Below are 18,591 nucleotides of genomic sequence, written 5' to 3'. Positions count from 1 at the left end.
ACCTCCTTGCTTTTCTGATTTTGCTAATGAAGAAGGAAGGAGTAGATATCATAATAACCCCAGCATGCCACACAGGAAATCAGCATTTATAAATCAAGTACTCTAGTACATTCTAGATGTTTGTGGTTATTGGCAACCTCTGGAATTTATGACATGTATTATGGGCCTTTCTTTCAGTTGCTGCATATCATATGATCAAAAAGAAATGTCTGTAATTTGCCTTTGCAGATACCTTACCCCTGGGGTCATACTGTTCATTTGAGTCTGGCTCCTGTGAGTGGTCAGCTTCTGATGAACACTATTCCTGGATGCTGGCCAGGGGAGAACAACTATCTGAAAGCACTGACCTTTTAGGAGCGACTCTCCAAAACACTCAAGGTAATTATGTGACCTTAAAGTAGCCAGTAATTCAGCATAAAATAGTACTATTTTTAATTTCACATTACTCATGGCAGCATATTAAACATTTACTTAGATTTTGGCCTTATCAGGGCAGCTAAGTCTGGCAGGTTAATCAAGTGGTACGTGGGCAGAGTTAAATGTGTACGTGCCTGAAATAATAAAAATCTTTGCTGTTGTTGTTGCTATTGAAACTGCAGTTTCATCATTGCCTTCTGGTAATTTGTCTAAGCAATATTTAGTTACATGTATTTGGAATGCAGAGTAAAGGCTTGTGGACAAAATGTGGGCATAATGGCACTTTCCCAGAGTTTTATGATATTTCTCTCCATATGTAAAAATAAGTAAAAATCATTGTGATATTTCATTATGTAAAAGTAAAAATCATTATGGCCAAGATGGACAGTATGTCCTGGTTATTCTAAAACATTTATACTCTATCTTTAATATGATTATGCTCTTTTCACACACTGAAGTTATTTTCTGAACTCAAAAGATTATACAAGCTTTCATATACAATTTACAGTCTATAATAATTGCAAAATATAGCATTATAAGTAGCAGGCCTGTTTCCTGGGTGCTAAGGCTTCTGTTCTTGCCTTAGGTCACTTCCTGTTTCTAAAGGTCAGAAGTAATGTCAAGAGCAATGAAGCATTCATTCAAAGCCCAACTCTTCCCTTGTCTGCGTCTAGTCCAGAGTGTCAGGTAAGAATTGAAGATGGCTGTCTCACTCTCAGCCAAGTTTACTTCTACAAGGATAATTTTGAAGAGTGGACCAGTTCTTTCAGATGTGCTGCATTAAGGTGTCCTTTATGAATTGAGATATATATACAGCAATTCTCCAAAACCTGTACTTTTATTCCTGAATGACAAATTAATTTTTACTGCCAGAAGGGTGGATTTCAGGCTCAGTAATTTCTTTGATGCTTTTAAATTTGTATTCTAGGCCTGAAGCCTGTACAGGTTATTCACTCATAGCTCAAGAAAATATTGGCCTTTTTAGAAAATCATCAACAGGTTTTCGTCAGGTGTCATCATTAATCCATTACTTATGTTTCCCATATGTAGTTGCAGTTTTCACTGTATCTGTATGGGGATTTTAATGGCACAGTGCTACTGTTGATGGTAGAAAATGGTAATGTAACAAATCCAATATTGTGGGAAAGAACTGGACAGTGGAAGGACATCTGGCAAGATGTCACTCTGCAGATCACCAACCTCCGAACAAATAGGTAATGTAGATGTTGATTTATTTTTGGCATCAAACATCTCAGCATGAGCCATTTTAATGGATAACTGAAATGAGGTAGAAATGTTTCTTGACCATCATGACCTCCCTTGGTTTGTTGATTTGCATTGCAGGTTCCATCTGAGAGTACAAATCCTGTGGGCTTCAGGCTCACAGGCTGACATCGCGCTGGATAACATTGCTTTAAGTGCAACATGTTTTGACTCAGGTGACCGTGTGCTATACCACAAATCTATGCTCTCTGTTATACTGAAGCCAAAAGCAAAAAAGCGCTCTTTTTTGTATTGTGTATTAGTCAATGATGCTTAGACAAATAGTGATAGGTAATCTTTGGTAATCTTTTTAAACAACTAAAACTTTATTAAGTAAAGCATACATTACAACATTGAAATGTTTGTGCTGTGTTGAATTTGCTATTATCTACTGTTTCTTAGGTATTGATGTTCCTTTGTGTATTATGTACATTATGTGTTTGATCACCACTGGCTATATGGTATTTTAAGTTTTTATAACCAATTGCTCAGGAAATCTTTCTGCTGAATGTGAAATAAGAGTCATAAATAAGCCCTAAAGGGGGGAGATGCACTCACACAGTTTTAGCTGCAATTATCAGTGGGAGGCAAACCTTGCTGAGCTCTTGATGTAGTTCCACATTTTCTTTCTGATGGAAGAGGAGGGTGATAGAAAAAGTTTCCATCTTAACATGTATTTGTCTTGTGGCATGGAAATTCTTGTAAAAATTCTCATCCTAGGTTTTCAGTGCATAACGGTTGTGTTTGAGGAGGAGAATCGGTCCCTGAGCTTGCAAACTGGAAACATGGTGTTTTAAGTGTAATAGGGAAACACATCTGCCCTGCCAAATTTATGGGAACGCCAGCTGTGTAACATACATTCCCCAAATGCAGAGAACACATTACATGGCTCTAAACTGAGGTGTCATGCCTGCGATTCAGTTTCTGGCTGTATAACTTTTGGTGAAAAGATAAGTTATTCATTGCTAAATAAATTGCAACTTCTTAAATCATAGCTTTCTACATTATACTTATTTTCTCTTTTTTGTCCTCCTGTCTTCTCTCCTCACAACTCTCATGACTTCTCTAATTTCCCATATTATTAAGTGCTAGCCTATGCACTTAAAAGCATCTCACTTATGTGTTTTTGTCCAACTGACCTTGTCCTTGTTTTTTCCTTTTTTCTTTTCTTTTTTTTTAAAATACTTTTTTGTCAGTGTACATCATTTGTCTGTCTGCAAAATGGGAGGAGCAATTGCAGGCCAAGGTTCAAAGGCTGCTGGACCATAATGCCTCATTTCTCTTTCTAGTGGTGCTCTGTCTCTAATTGCCTCGATTTCTGTTTTTATTAGATCTCAACACAATGCCTCATGGTCAACGACTCCTTCATGATTTAGACTCCAAAACCAAGCTGGACATCCCAAGCCCCCTTCCTGAGCCTTCTGTATCAGGTACAGAGAATTGCTGTGATTGCTTGATTAAATGTTTCTGTAATGAGCTTTTGTTTCAGGACATTCATGGTTTGTAGCTGTGCTCCAGCTTACCCACAGATGCCTAACTTTCCAGGCAAATCTTCATACCAAAGTCACTGTGATTATGAGCTGCTTTTTTTGAGGTCACACAAACACTTGAAATGAAGGAAACTGTAACATTGTCTTCCAGAGTTGTCCCAGATGACATGGAGCTTCACCTCCTGTGGTGCCAGTGGCCCTCAGGGGCCCACTCAAGCCCAGTGTAACAATGTCTACCGCAACACCAATGTCAGCGTGCTAGTTGGGAAAGAAGGACCCCTCAGAGGTGTTCAGATGTGGAGGGTCCCTGCCACCAACCAATACAAGTGAGAAGAGCACTAACACCAGGAAGGCCTGCATCTTAAGCCAATATGTTTATTCAGATTAGGAAAAAATTGGTTCAGAGAATGTAATTGAGGACAGATTTACACTATTACCATGCTTACGTTACACACATTGTTTACACACATTATGTTGGATGGAAAGATGAAATTAAATCTTTGTGCAGTTTAGCTTAATTGCTACCAGCCTGGTTTGAGCAGGATTTCATTGATGCATCTCTTTATTTTAATAACAATGATCTCATCTGGATCAGCACATAACATCAATCACATTGATGCATATTAGCTACAGATGACTGGATTGGATCCTTTCCATATTAACTGTCTCCTCCAATTGTCCCTCCTCCTCCTTCACCACCATGTTCCCAGTAATCACTTAAAGTAGGAACGGATCTTATCCTCTCAAAACCGTCAAGATAGATTGTCACAGTAAATAGACTTTTTGAAGGACAAGTTCCACATGCGGATGAGGCTTTCCCCATACTCACCATTATCTTCTCACTCTCTCTTTCACACTCTCTCTTCTCTGTCTCTCTTGCACACACATGCATCCATACACACAAAAGACACATTTGTGTTAAAACAGAAGTATGACTCATTGGTCGAGGGCATTGAATAATCTGGCCAATGTGCATGCAAAGCCTTTGAACAGATTTGCTGTGATTGCCAGGCTAGTCCTAAGAGCTCGTTAGAAGTGTCACTCATTGCTGTCTGGTTAGGAGTGCTAGACAGGCAGGTGAAAAGTGAGAAAACTATCTGGAAAGCAAGACGAATGGAGACTTCTTTGCTTTCAATTACTAGATCGTTGAGTTTTGAAGGTTGCCCTTTGGACCTCACCATTAAAGATGGAGTATTATTTGTGTGAAAATTTGGCAAGTGGCTAATACAGCCTTTCCACTATTTAATGTGTGGTGTACAATTATTCTAAAGTGCCCTGGTGGCTGTTAGTAATCACAAATATTTGGACTTCGCTCAAAACGCTGGCTTTTGTGCCTATCATTTTAAAACGCATGTACTAAAACATCTCAATTTTTAAATATTAACTCCATACTAAATTTAATCCTAATCTATCAGAACATCTTTCTGTGCCAAATAAATGTTTTATTACCTTAACCTTGCAGTAAGAAACTGTCAGAGCTTCCAAACGCAAACGTAAAACCTTATTCTCTGTACAATGGTATTTTTAAAGCTGTTATCAGCATGGATTTAGTGTATTTTTGATATACAAACTTGTATCCTGTGGTATGTATGGAAATAGAAGTTTACTGCTTGTTTATTGTTAAACTGTTAGTTTATTGTAATGCTACATGAAACAGTGGCCAATAATTATGGATTTCAACCTACACAGTTGGATTAATAATATATTTTGTGTGTGTTGACTTTAGTGTTAAAGACAAATCCACTGTAAGCCTATTTGGAAGTTTGTTAGTCTGTTGTATCGGCCAAAACCATTGACTGCTCCTGGAAACCACAGCAAATACCGAGGGAATGTCCATCTCCTTACACTTGGTCCACAGGATCTCTGGCTATGGAGCTGCAGGGGGAAATGGGGCCAAAAACCACAACAATCGGTTGCATGGTGTCGTCCTCTCAGCCATCTTCACACTAAAGAAGGGGGACATCCTTTATCTCCTGATTGGACACCAGGGTGAAGATGCTTGCCCAGGGGTGAGCATAGCAGCTGATACAGTAGGACCTGGAGCCAAATACTGGGAGTAATAATAATAATAATACCAACCATATTTTACTCTTTTATGCCTGACCCATCTCAGCTGGACTTTTGCATTTGCATTTACCTTTGCCATCATATCTTGTCCTCCTCACATTATAGTGTAATGCTGCCACAATTCAGAATGTCCTTAGTTTTCTGAACTTTCTGCACTGTCTCCCTGTTTCTTGTGCAGAGGAACCCTCTGACTCAAAAGGTCTGTTTGGGCGAATCATCTCTAATTGAGGAGGGGGTTGACAGTGATGGCTCAGCTGGGGATTTGGCGGGTGGCGGAGGAGGTGGTGGGGGAGCCACTTTCATCTTTCGGGTGAGCTTTTCCTGTTCATTTCTTTTTCCTTTTCCCTCTCTTCACCTCCTGAGCACATCTCCTCTATTGAGTGACGCCGCCTTGAGGAAGCCATGTGGAAAGCATTCCTTGCCTTGCCGTTCACACATTTTTTAGACATCTTGGAAGTATTTGGATCTGTCTGTACTAATCCGCAGATGGAAGCATCCCAGCAGTCTGGAATGTTAAGAGGGTATGAGTACTTCTTTGGCAAAAAGTGACTTTCTATTTTGTGGGATTCCTGGACACAGATGGAGAACGGGGAGCCAGTGCCTCTACTGATAGCAGCAGGTGGGGGTGGAAAAGCATACCTGGAAGACCCTGACAGCGGTTTGGACCACGCCCCTTTGGAACAGTACGAGAATGACATGCTGGCTGCAGGAGTCAATGGCAGAACTGGAGTAGCAGGTCTTCATCTACTGCCCATATGAAATAGTGTTAGATATTTTTATTTAGTACCTCCTACCTTTACTTGTCCATTCCTCACACGAACACCTGCTAGACAGACTATAAAGTGGAAACGCTCTCTAACAGCAAGAACTGTGGTTATTTAAAGTCAATGTACTGAGTGGCTAGGTTTGTTGTTGTGCATCAAGAATGTGTTGGTCTCTTTTATATCATTTTGTATATTTAAGATGGTGTGTGTGTGTATGTTAGAAACCATGAGCTACTAAGCTAATAATTTCTTATTGTAGTGTTCTTGTGGTTTAGACATTACGATCACATTATCTTAAAACATTCTGTTAGGTGGCTAGAAGATGTTTTCTAATCACATGAGAGCTTTTCATTTGTTATTAACTCTTGACAAAAGAAATTATCATGGCACAAGACAAAATGGAAGATTGAAACACATTCTGCTTATTTTTTTCTAAAACGGAAAATTTATTGGACAGCTATTGGTGCATTAGACAATTTCATAAGTAAAAGTGGTCCAGTACAAAATATTTGTGTGTGTGTGTGTGTGTGTGTTTTGTGAATGTGATGACTTAAGGGGGGGGGAGGGGGATGGAGGGACTCCACTACACACAACAGGGCAGGGAAATCTCTGCTGGAAGGGGCAGAAGGGGGCTCACCCTGCCCTCAGGCCTTGTCCTCGCTCGACTGGGTGACCTTTGGAGGGTTTGGGGGAGGAGGGGGCGCCTGTACTGCAGGAGGTGGTGGAGGAGGATACAGAGGTTTGTGTACTGACAGAAAGAGACATCTACCATTGAATACACATATACACAGACTTCATATATTCTTTTGTGTGAAGGCATTTATAAGGTGAAAAACTGCACACTTCTCTTTGATTGCATGCATGTTATTTTATGCTATAAATCAACAAAAAAAAAAATACAATGACATTTTTCTGTTATGCCATAAGAGCTGTTAGTTGACTCATCCACTTGTGAAAAACATCTACCCACATAAAGATCTTCCTGCCATCTCAGAGCAGAAGACCACTCTCTGAAATGCATGTTTATATCAAGGGGCTCTTGTTTTATAGGTGTTAGTTACTACATGCAAAATGCTTGTATTGTTACCCATATTACAATATTTAAAATTAAGTGCTGTATGTCTGTATCACAGTATCAAGTATCGTGACATTTTTTCACACTTCTGTTTAGGTGGTGGTGTATCCCACACTGATGACATCACAGCCGATGGGCAGGATGGCATTTCTTTTGTCCACCCCTCAGGAGAGATATTTCTGCAGCCTTTGGCAGGTGCTAGATTCATATAAAGTATTTCACCAAAGTATTTGGGCCTGTCACATGTAACAATTAAGGGCTTTGTTTGTCTTGTTTATCAGGACAAGTAAACAAGAACAGCTCATTAACACACACACACACACACACACACACACACACACACACACAGACACACACACACACACCTAATGATTCAATATAAGGGAAAATAAGTGGTATTATGGGGTGTTACTGAAGTCTGGTGTCTCCTGGAGCCCATGATGAGCAGTGTAATGCAGTATTTTGGCCCTGTTTCTGTAAGGCAAATTCAAAGACCTACACATTTGCTGCTACATGTGACAAAAACATGAGGGTATGTCCAAAAGGCACTTAAACTGTTTTCTTTCATGTGCAGGGAAAAGGGCAATTATTTAGTGACCAGTAACATTACTTCAGTATTTTGAAACAGAATCACTGGTGAAGGCCATGAGGGTTAAAATGTTTCCCTGTACCCTCATCCCTCATTCCTTTATTTACTCGTCTCACATAAACAGATATTAGCTCAGTAACACTGCTCCCTTTATTTCAGAAGTTATATAGTAATTTCAAGTTCAGATCGTGACTTACAACTTGCTTTTTCTTTTAGAAACTTGTGTATTCAAATTTTGGTGAAGGCCAGTATTACTAATACAACTCAGAAAACTGTTGAGTCTCCTCATTAAAAACACAGTGTGTGACATTTTCATCATAGATAATGCAATATAAATAATATCAAAGATGATTTTGTATTACCCAAGCCCATTTTTTAACTGGTCATTTTTTTTTGTTTGGGTGGAAAAAGCTCTGTTTCTTTGTGCTGTGTCCAGCCATGGAGAGTCACGGGGAGGCTGAGATTACAGTGCACCTGAACTGCAGCCACTGTCAGACTCAGAGCTGCAAGAAGGACGATGACACCAGGCTTATCCTCTGCATTTGTCATAGCGAGGAGGTGCTTGCTCCAGACAATGTCACTTGCAGAGGTAGACAAGCCTTCCAAGCCATTTTTACACTTAGAAAATGAACCTTTAAGTTGAATGTGCCTAATAGCATGGCCTGTGAGTCTGTAAGTGCTTCCAGAAATGTGGTAAGTGTAAGATGAGTATGTCTGGGACACAAGTAAGTTGTATCTAAGCATATTGCAGTTTTATGATGCAAACGATTAGTCATGGAGCCTTAAATCCAGTATTTACAAAGAGGTGCATTTCATATGGTTTACAAAAGCATTTTTCATAGTTTAAAACTGCATTTCACAACAGCAGTTCATCTGTGATAATGGACTTTTTTTGCTAAAAGCTTTCTGTTTATAGATAGAGCTCTTTCTCTCTCTCTCTCTCTCTCTCTCTCTCTCTCTCCGCTGATTCAGTGGTTACTCAGGGCTCAGTGGCAGAGGGGCACCCATCCCTGTCTCTGATCCTGGCGGTGGTGGTCTCCACAATGGTGATGGGTGTCGTATTTTCCTGCACTTGCCTCACTCTCAGTAAGAGACTCTTCCAGCTTCATGCCCTCCACCTTCCACCACCTCTGATATTCTCCACCCCTTTACCCATGCTCTTCCTGTAACTCTGTACAGAACAGCACCCATTATAAATTGAATGAATTCTCAAAACATTTAATGATGAAAGTGACCTTAGTGCCCTAAAACACCATAATTCACAGAAAGAAGTGCTGTATCAACCACTGGTACATTGATTTTCCAGGCTAGATCATCATGTTAAAATTCCAATCAGTGACATATAAATTACGTGTAAAATAAATGACTAATTCTGAGTTCAGCTCAGAATGCACAGGCCAACATAGAGACCCTTCTAATGCTGATTTACAGAAGTCAATAAAAATGTCATGCCTATGAGGGAAAAGGATGTTTTTAAGGCATCCCAAATAGGGGCTTTAAAAATAAAGGAGACCGTAAAATACCACAGAAAATGTACCATGAACAGATTTTAAAGGGAAACCAGGTAAAGAAGGAACAAGTTCCATAAGGGAACTTAATGAAAATCCCTTTAACCGGGTGAAGAAATTATAAAACTGGGGCTGTTCTATTACAGCCTCTTCGATCTAGACTTCAAGAACAAGCTGATATGTTCAGATTTTGATTTCAAACTCTTGTATTTATGTACCTTTCATATTAGTTTTAGTGTATTTACTGAATTATTCATAATAGATACATAATATCATGAGTTAAGATTGAAATCTCTTAAATAATAAGCCTAGAGTTTAAGAGATGAATATAGCCAGGCTAAACTGTGCATTAATAAAACATTTTGGTTTAGGATCTATTTTGAATAATATTTCTTAAATCTAACCATAAGGCTAACATCTAGCATTCATGATTTTTATATTTTAATATAATTTTCCCTGAATCAGGTCATAGCCAGCACATATCCCCGTTTAAAAACTCTTATTTTTTATTTATTATTTTTGTATTTATTTTAGTTCCAAATAAGTTCTTCCAGTACATTCAATTTCAGGTGGGAGTCTCAAAATTCAATGTATGCTCAGTTGTGCTTTTTATTGTAGTCATGTTTGTGATATCTGATAAAAGACATGCAGCTAATTTTATTACCTAAAGGTAACACATCACTGCTAAAGGGAATGAGTAGGGAATCATGAAAATGCTATTAAACTAGAATTTTTTTATGATCTTTGAGTGTGAATGAATGACAGCCAAATTATTTAGACTATCTTTAGTCATTAATGCACAACTGTATCACTGTTCATTGACCAATATGTCATTATTGCTGCTCATTTCATACCCAGGGGTTTAAAATAATCTTTTCTAGCATAGGATGATGAGAGAATATTTTGATTATCGATGTGCTGCCTTGACAGTATGACTTAGGAAATGAGTAACTTAACCCTCCTGTTGTTTTCCTCTAGCTGAGTTTCCTTACAGCAGGGCCCAATCATTGTGTTATGTTCTAAAATGAAATTTGTTTTATTGACACAGACGTTATACCAGATTTTGATGAATCCCTGCAAAATTAACAAAACTTGCCACTTGTCCTAAAAAACCTCAAGCAAAACTGCAAGTAAACCCATCTGACCTTGTACAATGCCTCGCAACCTAAGAAGCCATCAGATTTGTCCCTCAAAACTCAACAAGAAGGGACCTTGTGAGAGAAGCCAAAGAAAAAACAACAATTACTTTGAAGGAGCTACAAAGTTCAGTAGTGTTAAGGTGCACCAAAGAAAATATCAAGTGCTCTGCATACAACTTGTCCGTATGGCAGGGTATCTAGAAAGAAACAATTACTGTAGAAAAAACACATCATAGTACTTCTGGACTGGGCGTCTTGTTAAAATCAAAGGATGGATGGTACAAAACACAAGGGGATACTGCAAGTTTGCTTAAAAACCCCCAAAACTAAAGCTTTGGAGAAACTACACATTTCAGCACGACTGTGATCTAAAGTCTAGCCAAACAGCAGTGGTTGAACAACATATGAAATCACAGATCTCAATCCAATTAAGAATCTGTGACACTGTTTGGAAAATTGTGGCCCTATTTACAGTCCGCAAACATGATCCAACCAGCCTGAACAAACCTAGAGCAAATGAATCAGAAAAAAATGGGTGAAACTCACTCCCAAAAACTATGCAAAACTTACTCCACCAGACTTAAAGCCAAATCAGATTACTTTTAATCATGTTGAATACTTTTGCAGTGCACTGCACTGCATATTCTCACCTTTTATATGTGACCTTGTAGGGATCCTGTTCTCTGCTTGCTGCAGTAATATTAGAAGTAGAATCTGGCATATTGTTGAGTCAATAAAAGAACTCATTGTATCTAATTAAAGATTCCTTTGTAAACTCTTCCTCAATTTTCTTTGGAAGATTTTTGGTGAATTATGCATGCACACTTATCTCAAGTCAGAATACTGCTCTTATTACCTCAGTCTTTTCCTTTATGGTTAGCTGAACCTCTTTGCCCAAATCCTTCAAATGTGAGTTGTGAATTCTGTGAACTGTGCCTTAGTCAGCTATCATGGTGCTTTTATGAATATTTGATGTGACCTCAGTCTAGCAAGTTGGTAATTTCCATATATGCTTTATTGCTTTTTTATTATTAGATCTGAATGTTTTATTCTTAGTTTGACCTGTGCACTAACTGTACTACATATCATGTTTTAGGCCTTTATGATTTAAATAAAGAGAAGTTAAACATTTGAAACACATCTTTGATCATCTGCTGTTGTGTATTTAGGATCTAAAGGACCTCTTTGTCAGTGTAATATATGCTTGTGTCCAAGTATTCTGGAATCTCCTTTGAATTCTGCTTTGTCTGAGATGCAGTGCTCATTCTCTGTGTTCTCAGGCTGCAGAACTGCATTTGGTGGTTAACTCTTGTCTTTTCCCCTGAGTTCTCCCCAGTGCAAGTTGGTAGTCTGTACTCAGGCAATTCCCTCATCCTTTTTTGACCCCAGTCCCACTCCCTCACTCCCACCCTCGGTCAACTTCCTGCCGGCTATGCTTCGCGCCACTGCGCCAGCAGCCCAACGGAAAAGGAGACCTCTCACCTCCATGCAGTGTCCCCTCCCCAAGAGCAGACTACCAACCTGCATCTGGGTCATGGGAAGTCACCGCAGAGGGTGAGTGCTCCCTGCCCAGCTGCTAGCAGAGAGAGCAAGCAGTTAGCCATTCCAGATTCGCTTATCCAGTTAAAAAGGTTCTGAGCCCTGATGGTTCTCTTTTAAGAAGCAGTAAGTGTACTTAGAGTTGTCTCTCCACTGAGAGCATCATAATGAAACCTTGAGGGCTCTGTTGATTTTATCTCTGCTTTTATGCTGCTCTGAATGTAACCATATGGAACATCAGTGGATATGCCCTTGAAGCTGGACCTGGATGTTCCTAGGCCAATAGCCTTACAGAAAACAGCTTAAAGATACTCATATACACTGGCCAATATAACATAATGTGAATTTCCATTGAAAGTGTAGTTTTGCCTGCATGTGGCTGTATGCACTCTGAATTCAAGATCTCAGATATCATTGTACAACCAACCTCAAAGCACAAACCCACTTCTCATGCTGGTAGTGCCAATTTTAGCCATAGTCTATGACTTTGTTAACCCCTGGCCCCCCTCTTCTTTGCCCTAGCAGTCTACTTCCGCAAGAAGAACAACCTGCATGCTGTCCTGGTCCACCTGCAGAGCCCGGAACACAAGCTGAGCAAGATCCGCTCTTCCACCATTATGACGGACTATAACCCTAACTACTGCTTCTCTGGCAAGGTGGTATCACTGAGCGAGCTGAAGGAGGTGCCACGCAAGAACATCACCCTCCTTAGGTGCTCTTGGTCTTTCTGTAGCATGACCTTGTAGCATTATATAAGAACCTTCATATGTCCTGGGTGATTGGTTAAAACTTTGTATTCAGCCTAGCCCATCATAATGGAGGTCACACTGAATCCTTTTTGTGTCAAGAATGTGATAAGATGTGTCATTTGTCCTCGCTTTATCTGTCAGATGACTGAATTTTAGCTCACTTAAAGCATTGCAGTGTTCTTGGTTCCAGAGCATTGGGGCATGGTGCTTTTGGGGAGGTATATGAAGGGCAGGTTCTGGGTATGAATGGAGACAACACCACCATGCAGGTCGCGATCAAGGTCAGTAACACACTTTAACACGGTATAGTCACAGCATGTTCTGTTTCTGATAGCTCTTGATTGCTTCTGTCTGCGCTTTCACTGCTCTCTGATAGACTCTTCCTGAAATCTGTTCTGAGCAAGATGAAATGGATTTCCTCATGGAAGCACTGATTATGAGGTGTCACACACACACACACACACACACACACACACACACACACACACGCAAGACAGATAAGGTGGGTGTTATTCTACTCTTGTTGACAGAACAATAGGAGGGGATGAAATGCCTAGTTTTTCTTTAGGTGTTCATTTTGCTTACCCAGTTTGCAGACATTTCTTATTATTGAAGTCTGGTTAATGCACCCTCGTCACTTAGACAATAGCTCTGTTTCCATTTCCTCAATTCAGACATAAGGCATACTACAGGGCAGGCAATGCACACCATAATAGCTTTGACTTCAGCCTCTTAAAAGGGCTCTTGATGTAAATGATGACTGGATAGCGTTATGTAACCAGTGCAAATCTTTTTATCTTCAGTGTAATTCTTTAAGATTGCCTTAATTGTCTGCTTTTGAAAATCTAAAGACTCAGAAAGGCTACTGCATGTACAAAATGGGTACTATTCTTTAAACTGGAATGGCAAAGCCATTGGTACTCTGTAAAACTGGCCTATCCAATTAAGTATATGGTTGGTGTGTGTGTTTGTATGTGTATTTGAGTGCATTTGCAGTAAGTTTAACCATCACAACATAGTTTGCTGCATCGGAGTCAGTCTGCAGATCCTACCCCGTTTTATTCTTCTGGAACTCATGACTGGGGGAGACATGAAAAGCTTCTTGAGACAGAACCGCCCCAAAGCTGTGAGTGGTTATCCTGGGAAAAATGCATAGCATATGCACGTGTGTGAGTTGGAATGTGCACAAGCTTCCTCTTCGTATCAGTACTATTGCTTGTTTATAGCTACATGCAAGCACAAAGCTGTATGTGTAGTATGCATAATGTTTGCATGAGCTTGCACGGGAGCATTTGTGGAGCTATCTCATGTCAGAGTTATTTGTAAGTTAGCAGAGTGCTGCTCTAATCTCCTAGTTGCCACTATCTGCTCCCACAGAACCAGCCCTCTTCTCTGACGATGATGGAGCTGCTGTGCATGGCCAGAGACATTGCGTTCGGCTGCCAGTACCTAGAGGAGAACCACTTCATTCACAGGTGTTGTGCACACTGCTGCAATCCCTCTTCAGAATTTGTAAACATTGACTAATGGCCCAGGATGCCACAGTTCCTGCTACTCCTTCTCAGAAAAATATAATAAAGGTCTGGATCTATAGTACAAGATATCCATAAAAGAGTTTGCCAAATCTGTAGTTGAGTAGTTTGAATTAACTTTAATCAGTGCAAACTGTAACAGGTAGTTCCTTGTTTTAGAGACATTGCTGCACGAAACTGCCTGTTGACTTGTCCGGGTCCTGAGAGAGTTGCCAAAATTGGAGATTTTGGAATGGCGCGTGACATATACAGGTGCCAAGGTCTTTTGACCTTGTAATTACTTGTGGGCTTTTTTTCTCATTTGGTGTCTGACATAAAAGGTTTTCTTCTCTCTTCTGGTTCACATACAGACTCATAAGTACAAACACATATAGTTGGTAACCTAATTAAACTATGCTAAGCTATAAACTATGCCATTAGAATACCTGTAGAATGATAAATACTATGGCCATTTGCAAATAAATTTAAATCCTTTTTATTTGATTCTCATAATCAGGTATATAAATATGATGAAATGTATATTAACCTTGAATGCTGCTACAATTACCATAAAATCTATATGCTGATTTAATATGTAGGAAAAGCAACAGTAAACATAATGGCAGTATAAATTGTTGTTGTACCAATTCCGTGCTTCCCTCAGGGCCAGTTACTACAGGAAAGGTGGCCATGCTATGTTGCCAGTGAAATGGATGCCACCTGAAGCCTTCTTGGAGGGCATCTTCACCTGCAAGACTGACACCTGGTAATACTGTGTTTATTTATTTATTTGTTTGTTTATTTATTTATTTATTTATTTATTTTTGTCTTTTATGTGCACACATTATGTTTTAATTACATTGAAATTAGTAACTATGATAAAATGGTGCTTTTCTACTAAACACCGCTCTACTGTGATGGCAAGTATCATATTGTTTTTTTTCCCATTTATTTATTTATTTATTTATTTTTGTTTCTTTGTCTCCCTCTGTAGGTCATTTGGGGTACTGCTCTGGGAGATTTTCTCCCTGGGCTATATGCCATACCCATGCAAGACCAATCAGGAAGTATTGGAATTTGTGATGAGTGGAGGGCGAATGGACCCTCCTAAAAGTTGCCCAGGGCCTGTGTAAGTAGTGGTATTTCAGTTTTAAACCCACAATCATGGTTCATTGTAATTTGCAGGCTTGCTTCTGAATAATACTGATGCCCCTAATGAAATACACAATGGATATATTTACTGTATATTTATTTTTGAACTCCTGTCATGCTGTTTTACCAATTCCTGATGTGTGCTTTAAGATACATCTTGCAATTTCATCTGCTTTGGTTTCATTTTCATCAAATACCCCCTTCCACAATAGTGATGTTTACATAAAAGCTTTATTTCTCATTGCAAAAAATATTGCTACTATTCTGTTTTAGGTATCGCATCATGACACAATGTTGGCAACACTGCCCAGAACATCGGCCAGACTTCTCCACTATTTTAGAGAGGATCAACTACTGCACTCAGGTAAATAATTTGTCTAGAATAATGTAGTAGAATGCATCAGATTTGTTTTTTTGTTTAGACAGTTATTCTCCTAAGAATTACATTTGGTTTGGCTGATCATGACACCCTGACCTCCTGTCTCCTTTCTCCCATTCTCCTTGTCGGCATCCAGGACCCTGATGTGATCAATACGCCTCTCCCAGTGGAACATGGGCCAGCTGTGGAGGATGAGAGCAGTATAGTGATCCATCCAGAAGGGTCTGGAAGTATGAACCCTTTTCTGGTGACCCAATCCATGTCACAGGACACACCTGTGCAGCCTGCCATTTCCACCCCTCTCTCTCAGGTTCACAAACCTCACCTGCTGCTACAACGGCCACCCCAAATGCCTCTGCAGGCCACCCGGTGTGAAGCTTTGGAGCCATGTTGGGCTGACCTGGTTCCTACTAATGGATCCTGCTCTGGGTCCTGGCTCCAGGTTCCAGAGCACCGTCGATGCTCCAGATCGAGCTCCTCCTCAGGCAGCCAGAAGTTGAAGAACAAGGCCAAGAACCTCTGGAACCCAACTTATGGTTCCTGGATTCTGGAGGGCTTTGGACGGGGAAAGACAGTACTGTGCCACACGCGATCCATGCCTCTGTCCTTCACCGACACCCCTCTGTCTTTCTCTACCTCTCCCTTTGAACAGAACAACTCTGGAATAGAAGTCAATACCCCATCCTCAAGCATGCCTCCTGCTCCCTCTCAGATGACCTCCAGTCCTGCAGGGTCTTCTAGTCTTGCATCACGGAAAGGGCCAGCTAAGGCTGCAGGGGGCTCCTTCACTGCAGTCATGAACTTGGCCAAGCTCCAGACCTTTCCTTGTGGCAACGTAAATTATGCCTATGACAAGCAGAGAGTTGAGGCTGAGAGTCTGCCCCACATGCTTGCCAGGTATGCACAACCCAGCACCAGCTCTGCAATTAGCTCCTCACTAGCGGTGTTTGGCTTGGCTGACACTGTTGCCCACAAACCACGCGTGAAACGTTATTCCAGCTACAGACACGAAGACATCAGAAGGCATACCAAGCCCGAGAAGCCCACAGGGGACCGAGATTCAGGCTTCTCACTGTCTGAAGACCTTAGTGTTACCCCTGTGTAACGTTTCAGAATTGTGCACTTACTGAAGAATCGAAGAGTCATACCACTGATAAAAACATCTCACATTGTTCCAGTTGGCCTGCAGATCAGCTGACTTTTTATTGTTTGGTCTTTTTGCATATGGATCACAAGAATTTTCCATGACTGAAAACATCACAAAACATGAGCTGGACATGAAAGCTACTTACTGCTGAAGAACACACACAATATTGCTGCTGTAGAGATGAAGGACATGACAGAACCATAACATTGTCACTTCTATTTGATAGTTCGAATTGGTTGATGAATTCTGTGAGAACTTGCACAAAGCAGATAGCAAGCCTCTTGCTTCCACTTTGTGGTATAAACACATAGGATTCTCAGCCACACTTAGCACTGTGAAAACATACATTAGGCTAATTTTAAGTAACAAATAAGAGACACCTTGTAAACTTCTGCCATCTTTCAAGGAACCAGCATTAGATGTAAACTGATGTATTAGCAAAGGCTAAGACATTCTTGATAAGCATTTAATAGTCCTTGTCTAGAGAGAACTAAAGAAATACAGCAGTTTCTAAAATGATCTTGGAAAATTGCAAATAAATTAAAGTCCTTTTTATTTGTTTCTCATAATAAGGTATATAAATATGATGAAATGTATATTAACCTTGAATGCTGCTACAATTACCATAAAATCTATATGCTGATTTAAAAACAGAAAGGGCAGTATAGTAATTGCTCTATTGTCTGAGAAACTTGTGTTAAATTTTGCTTAAAAAATAGCAATTTCATAATTGAGGCCGTTGATAAAGCTAGAAAAATAATTATTGAACCTAAATCATCAAAATTATTTGCGTTTGGTAAAAACTTTAAAAGAATATTTCCAGATGTAACCAGGAATGTGGTTATTGATGTTAAATGTTGAAGGACCCACTGGGAATGTGTTCTGAACTGATGTATAGTTAGCATTTTTCAAGCTTATGTTGAGTTTATGAAAATTCTTGTTTTTATGCACTGCCAGTGTGTGGTAAATGGACAGTTTTGTTTTTTTAAAATTAATTAATTAAAAAAATTTTAAATAAATTTTTTGTATAGTACTATTGACATTACTTTCCTTTTTTTCATTTAAAATATTTGATGAAATGTGTAGTGTTTTAACCATGGCATAAAACCTGTAAAATCTGAGATAAGGAGATTGAAATTCTCTTTGCATTTTGTTTATGCTGACTTTTCGATGGAATGGAATGGAAGATGGATTTACATTTGTGTTATATACTCTGGCAGTGAATGTAATATCCAACGCTGTGTGTCCCATATGCTAAACTGGAGAGCACCAAGCTATGTGTTATTCAGTTATTCTGGCCTGAAGGATCACAATCACAATGAAGTTGCTACTCTAAGATATAACTTTCTCAGTACCGAGGGTTTTATTTTCATTGCTTACACATGTAACATCTTTTACATGTTATTCTCATGTCTTAACATATTCTTGAAATCTGGATGTGAAATTACAATGACAATTTTTAAATATGGTCAGGGATAAACTAGCTTTATGAGGTGAAACTACTTACAGTTCATTATACTTTTGGTTTCTGCATTTTACATTTCAAACTTCCATTGAAATAGTTTCTTTCTTTCTCTAAAACTCTGTTATAGAACATAACATCCAAGTATATATTAAACCTATTAGCTCTACCTTTAATATTTTATACTTGCAAATTTATTTCTTTATGTTTGTATATTTCTGTCATGTCTTTTCATTGCAGATACATGTATCTATATTGGGGTAACATAATTAGCTTCTCTTATCCATTAAAAATAAATAAATTTTGTTGGAAGGTTTATTGATTCTTTTCTGAGTATAGA

General features: G+C 39.4%; 1 protein-coding gene across 1 annotated transcript in view; it reads left to right on the top strand.

Moving 5' to 3' along the window:
- The window catches only part of ltk (leukocyte receptor tyrosine kinase), a 39,822-nt gene extending 21,274 nt beyond the window's left edge, over positions 1-18,548 (top strand). Inside the window, exons 7-29 of the mRNA XM_035533137.1 lie at positions 229-378; positions 1,004-1,104; positions 1,468-1,631; positions 1,762-1,856; positions 3,012-3,110; positions 3,322-3,496; positions 5,029-5,179; positions 5,416-5,547; positions 5,817-5,966; positions 6,557-6,740; positions 7,173-7,271; positions 8,102-8,254; positions 8,638-8,751; positions 12,377-12,563; positions 12,791-12,881; positions 12,977-13,041; positions 13,597-13,726; positions 13,978-14,075; positions 14,292-14,384; positions 14,776-14,877; positions 15,106-15,240; positions 15,537-15,627; positions 15,779-18,548. Of these exons, the coding sequence (XP_035389030.1) occupies positions 229-378; positions 1,004-1,104; positions 1,468-1,631; positions 1,762-1,856; positions 3,012-3,110; positions 3,322-3,496; positions 5,029-5,179; positions 5,416-5,547; positions 5,817-5,966; positions 6,557-6,740; positions 7,173-7,271; positions 8,102-8,254; positions 8,638-8,751; positions 12,377-12,563; positions 12,791-12,881; positions 12,977-13,041; positions 13,597-13,726; positions 13,978-14,075; positions 14,292-14,384; positions 14,776-14,877; positions 15,106-15,240; positions 15,537-15,627; positions 15,779-16,747 (3,728 nt within the window). The 3' untranslated portion in view covers positions 16,748-18,548. The remainder of the gene's footprint in view (positions 1-228; positions 379-1,003; positions 1,105-1,467; positions 1,632-1,761; positions 1,857-3,011; positions 3,111-3,321; positions 3,497-5,028; positions 5,180-5,415; positions 5,548-5,816; positions 5,967-6,556; positions 6,741-7,172; positions 7,272-8,101; positions 8,255-8,637; positions 8,752-12,376; positions 12,564-12,790; positions 12,882-12,976; positions 13,042-13,596; positions 13,727-13,977; positions 14,076-14,291; positions 14,385-14,775; positions 14,878-15,105; positions 15,241-15,536; positions 15,628-15,778) is intronic.
- The last annotated feature ends 43 nt before the right edge of the window (positions 18,549-18,591 follow it).

This window comes from Electrophorus electricus, chromosome 13 (genome assembly GCF_013358815.1).
Source record: "Electrophorus electricus isolate fEleEle1 chromosome 13, fEleEle1.pri, whole genome shotgun sequence".
NCBI classification, from domain to species: Eukaryota; Metazoa; Chordata; class Actinopteri; order Gymnotiformes; family Gymnotidae; genus Electrophorus; species Electrophorus electricus.
The sequence above is the reverse complement of the archived record's forward strand: the minus strand, read 5'-3'. Positions and strand labels throughout refer to the sequence as shown.